Source organism: Bos indicus x Bos taurus, chromosome 1 (genome assembly GCF_003369695.1).
Source record: "Bos indicus x Bos taurus breed Angus x Brahman F1 hybrid chromosome 1, Bos_hybrid_MaternalHap_v2.0, whole genome shotgun sequence".
Classification (NCBI taxonomy): domain Eukaryota; kingdom Metazoa; phylum Chordata; class Mammalia; order Artiodactyla; family Bovidae; genus Bos; species Bos indicus x Bos taurus.
Window position 1 is genome coordinate 36890988 of NC_040076.1, and position 12714 is coordinate 36903701.

The window sequence follows — 12714 nt, forward strand, 5'->3', positions numbered from 1 at the left end:
AGAAAATTCTGAGCAAAATTGTTGAAGCCTTTGGGTAACAATACTTTCTTTAAATAAGTAAGGATTTACACAGGTGAGATTATAATGCATAATTTTACTTTGATTTTTCCTCAAACTGGTAGCTAAGCATTTTATTCATTATGTATAAGTACACAATTTATACAGTATTAAAAATATACACATTACAGAATAATATATTTGGCCTGGACAGTATGAAGATGCCATATCAAATATGTAAAAAATATGTTTCACTATGGAATCATATTTAACTAATTTATAGTGAAATCATATGTCAATTTATCAAATTTAATGGTCTTTGCAGTTACTTTGATTTCTTGTTTGCATTAATGTTTCCTACTTTGCATTTTTATAGTGTCCTCTTTAAACCTGAAATTATTCTGTCAGTATATTGAATATATTTATAAACAAACATAAACAGTTTAAAAAAAAGTCACAGAAACTTCTGGTTCCTTACTTTTCCCTATTATTTCTTTTCTTTGTAATACCCTTCTTATATCAATCATACACATATAATGAGAATGAGCAGAGTCATGTTTTTTGAACATGTCATTTCAGCAACACACACATCAATATGACAGAGTTAAATAGAATTCATTCCTTTTAACTGTGTTTGTGTACATGTGTTTTTTTTTTCAGTCAATTTACTGGATTCAAAAACCATTCAAGGGGAGCTGGGATGGATCTCCTATCCGTCACATGGGGTGAGTTTGGTTAACTATTGAAAGGAACACAATTCTATGCATTGCCTTTCTTAGAGATTAGGATTATTGGGAACAGGAATTCCTATACTTCTGATGAGAAATTATGTTTATCACTGTAGTCAATACATGGACTAACACAGCTTAATATTTGTGTCCAGTGGAACTATCGAGCGTTTGGAAGTTTTTTTTTTCCTCTTCTGAATTTATCCATAGCTTGAATGAACTAAAATAAATGGTTTGACTATTACTGTCATCATGCAGATGATCTAAGCATGATACCTAACATCTTTTTGTGATGCAGTCAGAATCAGTGAGTTGAGAAGAGACTTCACAAATTTTAAGTGATGTGGAAAATGTGTATTTGGAGATGGTCACCTCTGGAGTTGTAGCCTTAAAATAAACTGTGGAGACAATTCCAAGTAGGGTAGGATGTATTTGTCAAGACTATAAACCTGCGTTGCCGTCATTCCCTTGCTTAAAATGTCTTCAATTTGTCTAGGTCAGTTTAAAATTAGGCATTTTATTTACCAAAAATATGTATGCTTGCTAAGTTGCTCAGTCATGTCCAACTCCTTGCAACCCTTTGAACTATAGCCCACCAGGCTCTTTTGTCCATGGGATTCTCCAGGAAAGAATACGGGAGTGGGTTGCCATGCCCTCCTCCAGGGGATCTTCCCAACCCAGGGATTGAACTGCCTCTCCTATCTCCTGCATAGACAGGTGGATTCTTTACCACTAGCACCAATTGGAAAGCCAGGAGAAATATGGCTGCCTTTAAATTCTAAGCTTTGTATATACCTTTAATGTTATGAAACCAGACACAGGTTACTAAAGTGTATGCCATTTTGGGACCCAAACGTTTATGATGATTCTTTGTGTGAGAAAGTTTTCCTTTTCTTTTTTTAATTGAAGGATAATTGCTTTGCAGTATTTTGTGGTTTTCTGTCATACATTCTTTGTTTCAGAAAAAAAAAGAGGCTCATACATTTGGAAAATTCTTCTTCCTAAAAAACTACAAAAAAATGCCTAAACATACATGTTTTGTGTCCAAGGATAGCTTGTAGAAAATACAAAGTGCTATTTTGAAATAGTTGTCGTAGGAAAAAAGGAATATATTCCTATTTATTTTATTCCTGCACCATCCTCTTTTCAAAGAGGTTATAATTACTTTGACTTGGTGTTCAGTCTTTCGATTTCTGTGCCTAAACATACTAATTTTTACTAGCAGTTTCTTCCTCACCAATGGATGTTTTGCATCAGGGATACTTCATCTATCTGTCGTCTTGTATCTGCTTCTCTTTCTGGTGCACCTTGACATTGACATAATGCCAAAACCTATCACATAATCAGGTCTTGGTTCGTGGCTCAGAAAGGGAGAGTATGAAGTAAGCCAACATTTGGTTTTCCCATAGGTGCAAAAGGAATCAAATGGTTAAGATAAAACACATCCTGAGTAGTCATAACAAATGAATAGAAACTCAGGATTGAGGAAAAGTGATTTAAAACTCACTGTCCAACTCATACTCAACTATAATGTTGATTTTAGAAGTTTGAGTTTTTCATTACTCCATAAGATAACATATCATAGAAGATATGATTGCTGTCTAGGAAGATATGAAAAGTAAAATCATACTAATTCTTTATATCTATAAATATAAATAGAAAGTATATTTTAAAAATAACAAATTAACTTAAATATCAAAGCAGCAGTTTACTTCTTTCTCTTTTTTTTTTTCTGCTTTAAAGAAGGTATAAGGAAAACATTTCTCATATTGAATATTTGGGGAAATGAATTCATTTACCTGTTTATCTCATAGATTTTATGATGAACAAAGTTAACACTTTTATTTCCATATATATGTTCGATGGGGAAGGGTGTTCTAGAAACCTGCCATGCAAAGTGTGCATGCACCAATCAGCAGTGTCAGCATGTGGGGGATTCTCAGAAATGCAGCCCCACCCCAGCCTTTTTGAGTCAGAATCTGCCTCTTAACATGGTCTCAGGTGATTCACATTAAAGCACATTAAATTTAAGAAACACTCCTCAGGGTAAGGGTAACTTGCCTCTTGACTTTTCCCATCCCTTGCACAATTTCCCACCTCCTTTCTCCTAGGAATCACTTATGGTTTTCTCATGAACAGTTTTCAGTCTCTCCTTCAGCCTCAGAAAGCTGACCTCAGGTGTTCTGGCCTCTTCTTCATGGCTTTTCTGGTTTATCTAGCAGCTGTGACTTCCCTATTTCAGACGCATTAAATAGACTTAAAATAGCTGGCCAACCTCTCCAAGCTTATCATTAAAACTAGCAGGGAGGAAAAAAAAAACATCCCCATGACAGATAGTGATGTTTATAATACCTTAAGTCCCAAAAGATTTAGTAAAAGAGAAAAGGAAAAACCAAATATGTAAATTATTGTCTGGGTTGATTTGTAGTACATTTGTAGTAATAATGTCCATGCAGCAGTAGCACTAATTTAGAAAATGTGATGTTAATATTAATTTCTTTTTGAGATACTAATGGTATTCTTGACTGAAAACTCTATGGTCAGTTGAAGTTTGGGATTTAATGTCTTTGTATGATTGTTTGTGCCTGTAGATTCAATTTATTGTTTTTATTGCCTAATCATTGCCATTTTCAATTTGACTAGGATATAAGAATTTTGTGTTTGTTTTAGTTTTAAAAGGAATAGATAGTTAAATCAGTAGTAATATATATGCCTCAGGGTTTTCCATAAAAAATGAAGTGATAGCCGGAAATAAGTTTGAACTAGTTATTATTTTAATTAATTAACCCTAACAAGTAGAAGTGCATCTGTTTTCAGGTTAACTAAAATATAAACTTTGGAGGGAAATATTATAATGATGTCACAGAATACTTAATCACTTAAATATCCTACTCTCTTCTGTTTTTTTTTTTTTTTTTTTTCTGAGAACATGTATGTTCTACTCTCTTAGAAAATTTTAATATTATGATACTGTGCTGTTAGTTATAGTCACCAGGTTATACATTAGATCCTCAGTCCTTATTCTACAGCTGACAGTTGGTACCATTTTACCAACCCCTTCCCATTTTCCCCACCCTCACCCTTTGGCAACCACTTTTATATTCTTTGTTTCTGTGAGTTTGACTCGACAAGTGGCATAGAAAATATGGTACTTTTGATTTAGGGAGATGATTCTCAACTGATGAGGGGGTAGACAAGTGGGGAGGCAATTTTGGTTTTGCCCCATGGGGATATTTGTCTGGAGATATGTTGGCTGTCACAACTGGGTGGGCAGGGCAGAACTGGCATCTAGTGTGGAAACTAGGGGTCCAATTTAACATCTTACAAAGAACATGACGGCTTCCTTCAACTAAGAATGACCTGGTGCAAAATGACAGCTTCCAGGCTGAGAAACCCCTACTCAACGGGTGGATAATGGTGATCCATCAGGAGGTATGGTCACTGAAAAGACCTTAAAGGTACTCAGCAACTTCTTTAAGTCTCAGCCATACTTCCATCAGAAGCTCTAAATTCCAGATCTTTTTAAATATAAGTTTTAAGAAATAGACCAATAGTTCTTCCCAAATTTGAAATGTCTTTCATGTAATGATTGCATCACCTGAGCTATGTAAAATTATTATTTGAGGGAAAATTGTCAAGAGTGGCTCATTCCTTCATGTATAGTATTTTCTATTCCTAGTCATCCTCTTCTCCAGAGATATATTCACACATAAAACCTTAGAATTGATTTATGGTATTTTCTTGGGAGGATTATTTCTATCTCTATTTTAAAATAGTGCTTCATATCTTAAAGGAAACCTGGTAGAAAAGTATGGTGTTGTGTTAATTACTCAGTCATGTCCGACTCTTTGCGACCTCATGGATTGTTGCCTGCCAGGGTCCTCTGTCCATGGAATTCCCCAGGCAAAAATAATGGAGTGGGTTGCCTTTCCCTTCTCCAGGAGATCTTCCTGACCCAGGGATCAAAACCAGGTCTCTTGCATTGCAAGTTGATTCTTTATCATCTGAGCTCTCAGTTTGGTACTTTATTATTAGGTATGGGAAAAATATCTATGAAGAAGTTTAGTGAAACTTTGGTTTTCTTTAGTAAATTTCATGGAAATATTACTCAAACTTGTCAATTGAAATTATCAGGAGGGTCATGATAATTCATTACAATTCATTTTCAATAAAAAGTTTTCTTTGACATGGATATTTTCTGGTACTGTTTGTTCACTTTAGTGAAGTAAACAAGCAATTAACCTTCTCTGGCCCTATAAACTATGAATTACATCAATAACATTTGAATTTGGGGTTTAATTACTCAAAAGTGTTAGTAAATAATTCAGTAGTTTATTTTTTTGATTTAGAGAATAATCAACATATATCAAAGCCCATACATATTGTTGGATTATAATATAGAAAGAATCCATAGTTTACACATGACTAGTACTTAAATTGATTGGTCGATTGAAATGTCTTAGTCAGTGTATGAATACAGAGAAGAGATTAGAGGGAAATAGGCTACATAGTTTTCACTTAGGATAGTATTGGTAAGATGGTTAAGCAATATAAAGGAATCAAGAACTTTGACTCAATTAAATAAACTCAACTAAGGAGAAGAAAATTAAGAGAGATTTGAAGGAGGGGTGGGGTGAAATTAGAAGTCTTAAAATCAGCAATTGTAAATTTTAAAAATAATTAAACCACCTCCATCTTTCAATTCTTTTAGGTATTTTTTCATAAAGATTTTCCTAGCTATTTATTGCTGTCTTAACAGTGATAATGTACTTAAATAGAAAACAGTCTCCTGGCAAATAGAGACCCCATTGGTTGCTCACCCAATATTTGTTCCCTGGTTTTTCTTTGCTGATGGAACACTGAAATGGTTCAAGTTTTCATCCCCCTATGTGTTCCTGGAAAATGATCCCTCTATTACTTTGCAGGGTGAGTATTGGTTCATCTGAGAGCAAATCATGATAATTAAGTCATTTTTCCAATGTTGGTTTAGGCAAGAGTATGTAAAGCCAGTGAGATTGGAACAGGACTCCAGTGACTTTTGGGAAAGTTTCCTTCCAATAAAAAGATAGGAGGTCTCTGTGACAGTCTAGAGGGGTGGGATAAGTTGAGAGGTTGGAGGGAGTTTCAAGAAGGAGGGAATATGTGTATACTTAATGGCTAATTCATGTTATTGTGTGGCCAAAACCAACACAATATTATAATTGTGGTCCTCCAATTAATAATTAAAAAAAAAAACATGGGGGGAGGCCAGGTACTTTGTGCCTCTGGGTTTGCTTTGTAATGGCCCAGAGTCCAGTCTGGAGGACCTGCACTCCCTTAATGGCCAGAAAGGTAGAGCCAGAGAGCATTAGAGAGACCATCCAGGAACCCTGACATCTCAGAACCACTGAGTTATGTGGAAGCATATGTTTTCCTTATTGAATCCACTCTTTTTGTATTTCTCATACTTTCCAGGTAAAGATATCCTGATAGGATGCAATGCTTTATCTCCTGGTCAGACACCCTGATTTCTCAATGAAGGCTATGGCAATGCATAATTCTATTCTACAATGTTATCTGTATTTTCCCAGGTTGTCTTTTTTTGTGCTTTAAGATGATGTCAAAGATAACAGGAAGAATAGTAAAATAGAATAAGCACATCATGTAGAATTGGCACATCTGCATTTGGATTCTGGCTGTATCTTTTATTGCTGTATGATCTAATGCAAGCCTCTTAACCTTCATTAGCATTTATCCTCACATTTAATTGAGGCATAACAGTAATTTCTAAGTCACAGCACTTTAGAGTAAATGATAGTTGGGCAAGTGAGATGTTCCTATATATCTAATTATGTATATCTATCTATCTATCTATATACATATACACAAATGTATGTAAAATAGGTATACAGATATCATTTCTTAATCTTAGACAAATTTTACAATTTTTCCATTCTAATCGAAACCTGCTAAATTCATTAATTGCCGTTGTTCAGTTGCTCAGTCATGTCCAACTCTTTGCAACCCTATGGACTGCAGCATGCCAGGCTTCCCTGTCCTTCACCATCTCCCAGAGCTTGCTCAAGCTCATATCCATTGAGTTGGTGATGCCATCCAACCATTTTGTCCTCTGTCATCCCCTTCTCCTCCTGCCTTCAATCTTTCTCAGCATCAGGGTCTTTTCCAATGAGTTGGCTGTTCACATCAGGTGGCCAAACTATTGGAGTTTCAGCTTCAGCATCAGCCCTTCTAATGAATAGTCAATTCATTGATACGTCCAAATCTCAGTCTACACCATGACTTAGAGTTGAATTTTGAAAAAGGGAAATTGATAGTATTGCCTGGGGTGCCAATTAATATCTCTTCTCAATTAAGAGCTCAAAATATTACCATTAACAGCACATGATTGTTATCTCATTGAATCTGCACAGGTCAAAGTTTGCATATAATCTTGAAATTTAGAATTGAAAGAATAAAAATAAGGTAAATCAGGTGTCCAATTTATTTGTTTAAATTTCTAAGTGGTTAGAATTTCCTCAAATATTAATATTTCTTCTTCAGGGATACCTTCTAACTCTCATATGCCACCCACCTGCCACCCCCAAGACTAGGATATAACACTTATTAGCTCATCTGCCTTGTTCTTTGTTGTACCGCCTCAGCTTGTAGTTATATGTTATTGCAGTTATTTCACTGATATGTATCTCAGCCTGGAAATGGAAAGTTCTTTGACACCAATTCCCATTTCATGAAATTCTCCGTTTTTCTCCCATTTAAGTTTCTTAGATTGATTGCCCATAAATTTAAATTACCTGGATAAGTAAAGAACGATGAAACTAACACTGGTTGTGCATTTGTTGAGAAAAATTTGATGTTCCAATCTGTTGTTTTAGATGGGATCTGTTAATGATTTCACTCTTTTTTCAATGGCATAACTTAGGTAAAATTACACATACTATAGTGTATATATTACATATGTATGAGTATATATTACAGATGTACTTATGTAATATATAAATATATATATAAAATAGTATAGATATACATCTATGTCTATATTACATATATTATTTTTTGTACTAGCAGATCTACTTAGTTAAACATATTTAGAAAATACTACAAGCCTATGCACTGGAAGTTAACTGAAAAAGAAAAGTAGCTTAGGATAGCTGTATACTGAAAATTATATAGGCTGTTGTCTAGGGGTAAAAATCTGGTATCCTGCAAATAAATTCCAGTTACCTGAAACTAGAAATATTTAGAATTGAGTGAATCATCAAGAATAATGGAAATAATAAAAGTACTCTCTAAAACAAGTCTCTAATATAGTATAATTTGCCTTCAATATTGGAATTATTGCTATTTGTGAAGTCTGGGTTCTAAAAGTCTTATCTACCGGATTTCTACCTTTAATTTTATGAACGGTGTCTGAAATGCAGGAAGAATATGTTGACAACTGGGTGTCAATGATAACCACCTGGGACTCTGCCTTTGTGAATCACAGTTCAAAGTCTGCTTCCTATGCTGAATAGTACATCCAGGAAAATAAAATTTTTGACATATATGATTCTTGGTCATTTAAAATTTTTCTGCCTAGGATGAACAATGCTATATATTTTATATATATTATTATATATATACTTTATGTTCACTTTCACCTACTGTGCTGACTTTTCAAGGAAGGTTGTCCGATTAATTAGAAAAACATGACAAAGTTTTATAGGTCTTTTTTAACCTTTCCTTGAAGCAAAATACACTATAGAATAAGGTGGAAGGTGAATAAGTGGTAGAAATCAACAAAAATAGAATTTATTCTAGCAATATTAAATTTATAAAATTTAAAATGTTATCTTGTGTCTATTTTATCAGAAATAATGTTAGTGTTTAAAGAAAAAGAAATATTTTTCATTGATAATGTTGTATATTTCTGTATAAATCCTCCTGTCTGTATCAAAACAGTGCTTGTTTGTATTTTGGGGATTGAATTAGAATTTTTTAAATATGACATGTGATATACTTTTTTTTTTTTTTTTTTGCTTTGATGTATAGCCTTGTTGGGTTTAGAGGAAAGGAGTCTTGAAACATATTTGAATGGGTTTTCTTTATTTCGGCTTTACCCACAAATTTGTGCTTTGTGATATTTAACATTTAAATGATATTAATCATTTAACATAAGTAAGTATAAAGTTAAATAAAAAGCTAAGATACACAAATAATTTTATGTCTAATTTGAATGTTTAAATATTTAATAAATTTATTATGTTGATTTCATATTTGTTTTTTTTTAATTCAAATTGACAATAAAATTTTGCTTCTAGTGATTTGTCATATTGATAGCATTTTATAAAAATAACAACTTTCTTAGCACCAAAATATTTCACTTTGTGCAACTTGAAGTGAAAGAAGTTTCTGATAAAAAAAGAAATTATTAAAGTAAGAATAACCAAAATATAGATATTAAACTTAAAAAAGAATGGTGTTCATACTTATTTTACATTAAATTTGTTGACACATGTACAAAAGGTATATAGCAGATTAGATATCAATTTTTGTATTGCTAGGAAATGTCCAGCTCCCTTAAAATAAAGAGCATACTTAGAACAAATGCTATATTTTCAAGTTTCCAAGTATTCATTTGAATATAGGATATAAATGTAGCATACGTGTTCCAATGGAGACGAATTTCCATTCTGTCATTTCATTAAGTGTAAGTCAAGAATTTTGATGGGAATTTATAAAAATCATAATTTTCCCAAAAGTTTTACTTATTTACTTTACTCCTTAAATATTTTCTTTTTAATTTCATAAATTAATGGTCTTGACCTTTAGGTTTATTATTCACTGGTGTTTCATTTCTTTTGAAAGATTCTTTTTTTAAAGAAATTAAATTTGGCCTGTAAAAAAAATACGGCGTAAAACACTTTTTAAATAAGTCCCATGTCCCAAATGATAGCCATTGGACCTGAGAACATTTAAAGTTATAACATTTACAACACAAGCCACTTCAAGTATTTCTGCAAACTTCGTAGCTCACTGATTACTATCAGTTTTGTTTGTTTTTTGCTAGTGATGTTCACTTTACTCAGGAAATGTTATACGAAGAAGAATTATCAATGTAATAGCCCAGATTTCTTGGGACTTGCTAACATTATTTACCCCTTTTACAAATGGGACATAAGAAGAAAAACATCAAGGGGGATAGTATACTCAATTTTCTGAATAGCCTGTTTACAAGTTTGTTTTATTCATTCTGGTAGTAAGGCAGCTTACCATACACAACTCACACACACACACATATATGTTATGTATATACAGTTATATAAAACTACATATATACATATATATTAAACTATAGAGACATATATAGCTATATCTATATAAACTAATATATTGAAATTGTTTTTAATTTTTAAACAATAATTATTAGAAATGCAAAATTCTGGGCTTCTAAGACCGACTACTATGTTACAAATCCTGGGATCAGGTTTCAGCGATCTGTTTTTTCACAGGCTTTCCATGTAATTTTCATGCTATTCAACTTTGGAATCACTGTGCTAGAAAATCATTATCTGCTATAATGAAGCAGATATTACTTATGAACATAATTGACTTCTACTTGATATGGTGCTGTGCTATAGTTTTTTCCAAACTCTTGATGTAGCATTATGCATAATTCATGATAAATATAGTTCTGGATATTTTAAAATTTAGGATATTACAATAAACACATAGCAGGAAAAATAGGCATTTTACTAGCCACTCAAGGAATCTATTCTTAGAACTTTTGTAACAGGAATTCATTTTGGCATTCTCAAGTTTCTCTTATGTAATCTTGGAGTTTGGTTTGAGTTGATTGTAGTAGCTTGAGTATTTGTAAATGCTGAAGATATTTATGCATTTTCATCCATTGCTCATGAAAAGAGAGATAACATTAAAGCCAAAAGACTAGAAAAACCATAAATTAAGTGATAGTGAAATTGGAATAAGGAATATGAAAATTCCCCATCAAAGAGTTACTTGAATTTAAGGTTGTCTGGAAAATGACTATGAAACATTCCTAGAAAGTTATTGAGATCAGCTTATAATAGATTTTATGTGCCCCACTAAAGATGTTGGAGATTATTCAAAGGCCATATTTTAAAGAGGTGATTATAAGCTCAGTTCAGTTCAGATCAGTCGCTCAGTCATGTCCACTCTTTGTGACCCCATGAATCACAGCACGCCAGGCCTTCCTGTCCATCACCAACTCCCAGAGTTCACTCAAACTCATGTCCATCAAGTCGGTGATGCCATCCAGCCATCTCATCCTCTGTCGTCCCCTTCTCCTCCTGCCCCCAATCCCTCCCAGCATCAGAGTCTTTTCCAATGAGTCAACTCTTCACATGAAGTGGCCAAAGTACTAGAGTTTCAGCTTTAGCATCATTCCTTCCAAAGAAATCCCAGGGCTGATCTCCTTCAGAATGGACTGGTTGGATCTCCTTGCAGTCCAAGGGACTCTCAAGAGTCTTCTCCAACACCACATCACCACAACACCAGCATCAGTTATTCGGTGCTCAGCCTTCTTCATAGTCCAACTCTCACATCCATACATGACTACTGGAAAAACCATAGCCTTGACTAGATGGACCTTTGTTGGCAAAGTAATGTCTCTGCTTTTGAATATGCTATCTAGGTTGGTCATAACTTTCCTTCCAAGGAGTAAGTGTCTTTTAATTTCATGGCTGCAATCACCATCTGCAGTGATTTTGGAGCCCCCAAAAATAAAGTCTGACACTGTTTCCACTGTTTCCCCATCTATTTCCCATGAAGTGATGGGACCAGAAGCCATGATCTTCATTTTCTGAATGTTGAGCTTTAAGCCAACTTTTTCACTCTCCTCTTTCACTTTCATCAAGAGGCCTTTTAGTTCCTCTTCACTTTCTGCCATAAGGGTGGTGTCATCTGCATATCTGAGGTTATTGATATTTCTCCCGGCAATCTGGATTCCAGCTTGTGCTTCTTCCAGCCCAGCATTTCTCATGATGTACTCTGCATATAAATTAAATAAGCAGGGTGACTATATACAGCCTTGATGTATTTCTTTTCCTATTTGGAACCAGTCTGTTGTTCCATGTCCAGTTCTAACTGTTGCTTCCTGACCTACATACAGATTTCTCAAGAAGCAGATCAGGTGGTCTGGTATGTCCATCTCTTGAAGAATTTTCCACAGTTCATTGTGATCCACACAGTCAAAGGCTTTGGCATAGTCAATAAAGCAGAAATTGATGTTTTTCTGGAACTCTCTTGCTTTTTCGATGATCCAGTGGATGTTGGCAATTTGATCTCTGGTTCCTCCGCCTTTTCTAAAACCAGCTTGAACATCTGGAAGTTCACGGTTCACATATTTCTGAAGCCTGGCTTGGAGAGTTTTGAGCATTACTTTACTAGCATGTGAGATGAGTGCAATTGTGCAGTAGTTTGAGCATTCTTGGGGCTTCCCTGGTGGCTGAGAGATTAAAGCGTCTGCCTGCAATGCAGGAGACCGGGGTTCGATCCCTGGATCAGGAAGATCCCCTGGAGAAGGAAATGGCAACCCACTACAGTATTCTTGCCTGGAGAATCCCATGGACAGAGGAGCCTGGTAGACTACAGTACACAGGGTTGCAAAGAGTCGGACACGACTGAGCGACTTCACTTTCACTTTCACTTTGAGCATTCTTTGGCATTGCCTTTCTTTGGGATTGGAATGAAAACTGACCTTTTCCAGTCCTGTGGCCATTGCTGAGTTTTCCAAATTTGCCGGCATATTGAGTTAAGCACTTTCACAGCATCATCTTTCAGGATTTGAAATAGCTCAACTAGAATTTCATCACCTCCACTAGCTTTGTTGGTAGCGATTATGGAGGTGATTATGGAGACTGTTGTAATCAAAGAACAGACAGGAGTCAGAAAAAGCAGTCGGAAATCACTGTAAAAGTTCTCAGAATAGATTATGGAAACCAAGGGTCAGCCCTCTATTCTTCTAATTATG

At 34.5% G+C, this 12714-nt stretch overlaps 1 protein-coding gene across 2 annotated transcripts in view; it reads left to right on the forward strand.

The window, feature by feature from the left end:
- EPHA3 (EPH receptor A3) overlaps nt 1-12714 on the forward strand; it is a 407461-nt gene that overhangs the window by 23059 nt on the left and 371688 nt on the right. For both annotated transcript variants that reach the window (XM_027553293.1, XM_027553216.1), the window contains exon 2: nt 658-722. In XM_027553293.1, coding sequence (XP_027409094.1) covers nt 658-722 — 65 coding nt within the window. The remainder of the gene's footprint in view (nt 1-657; nt 723-12714) is intronic.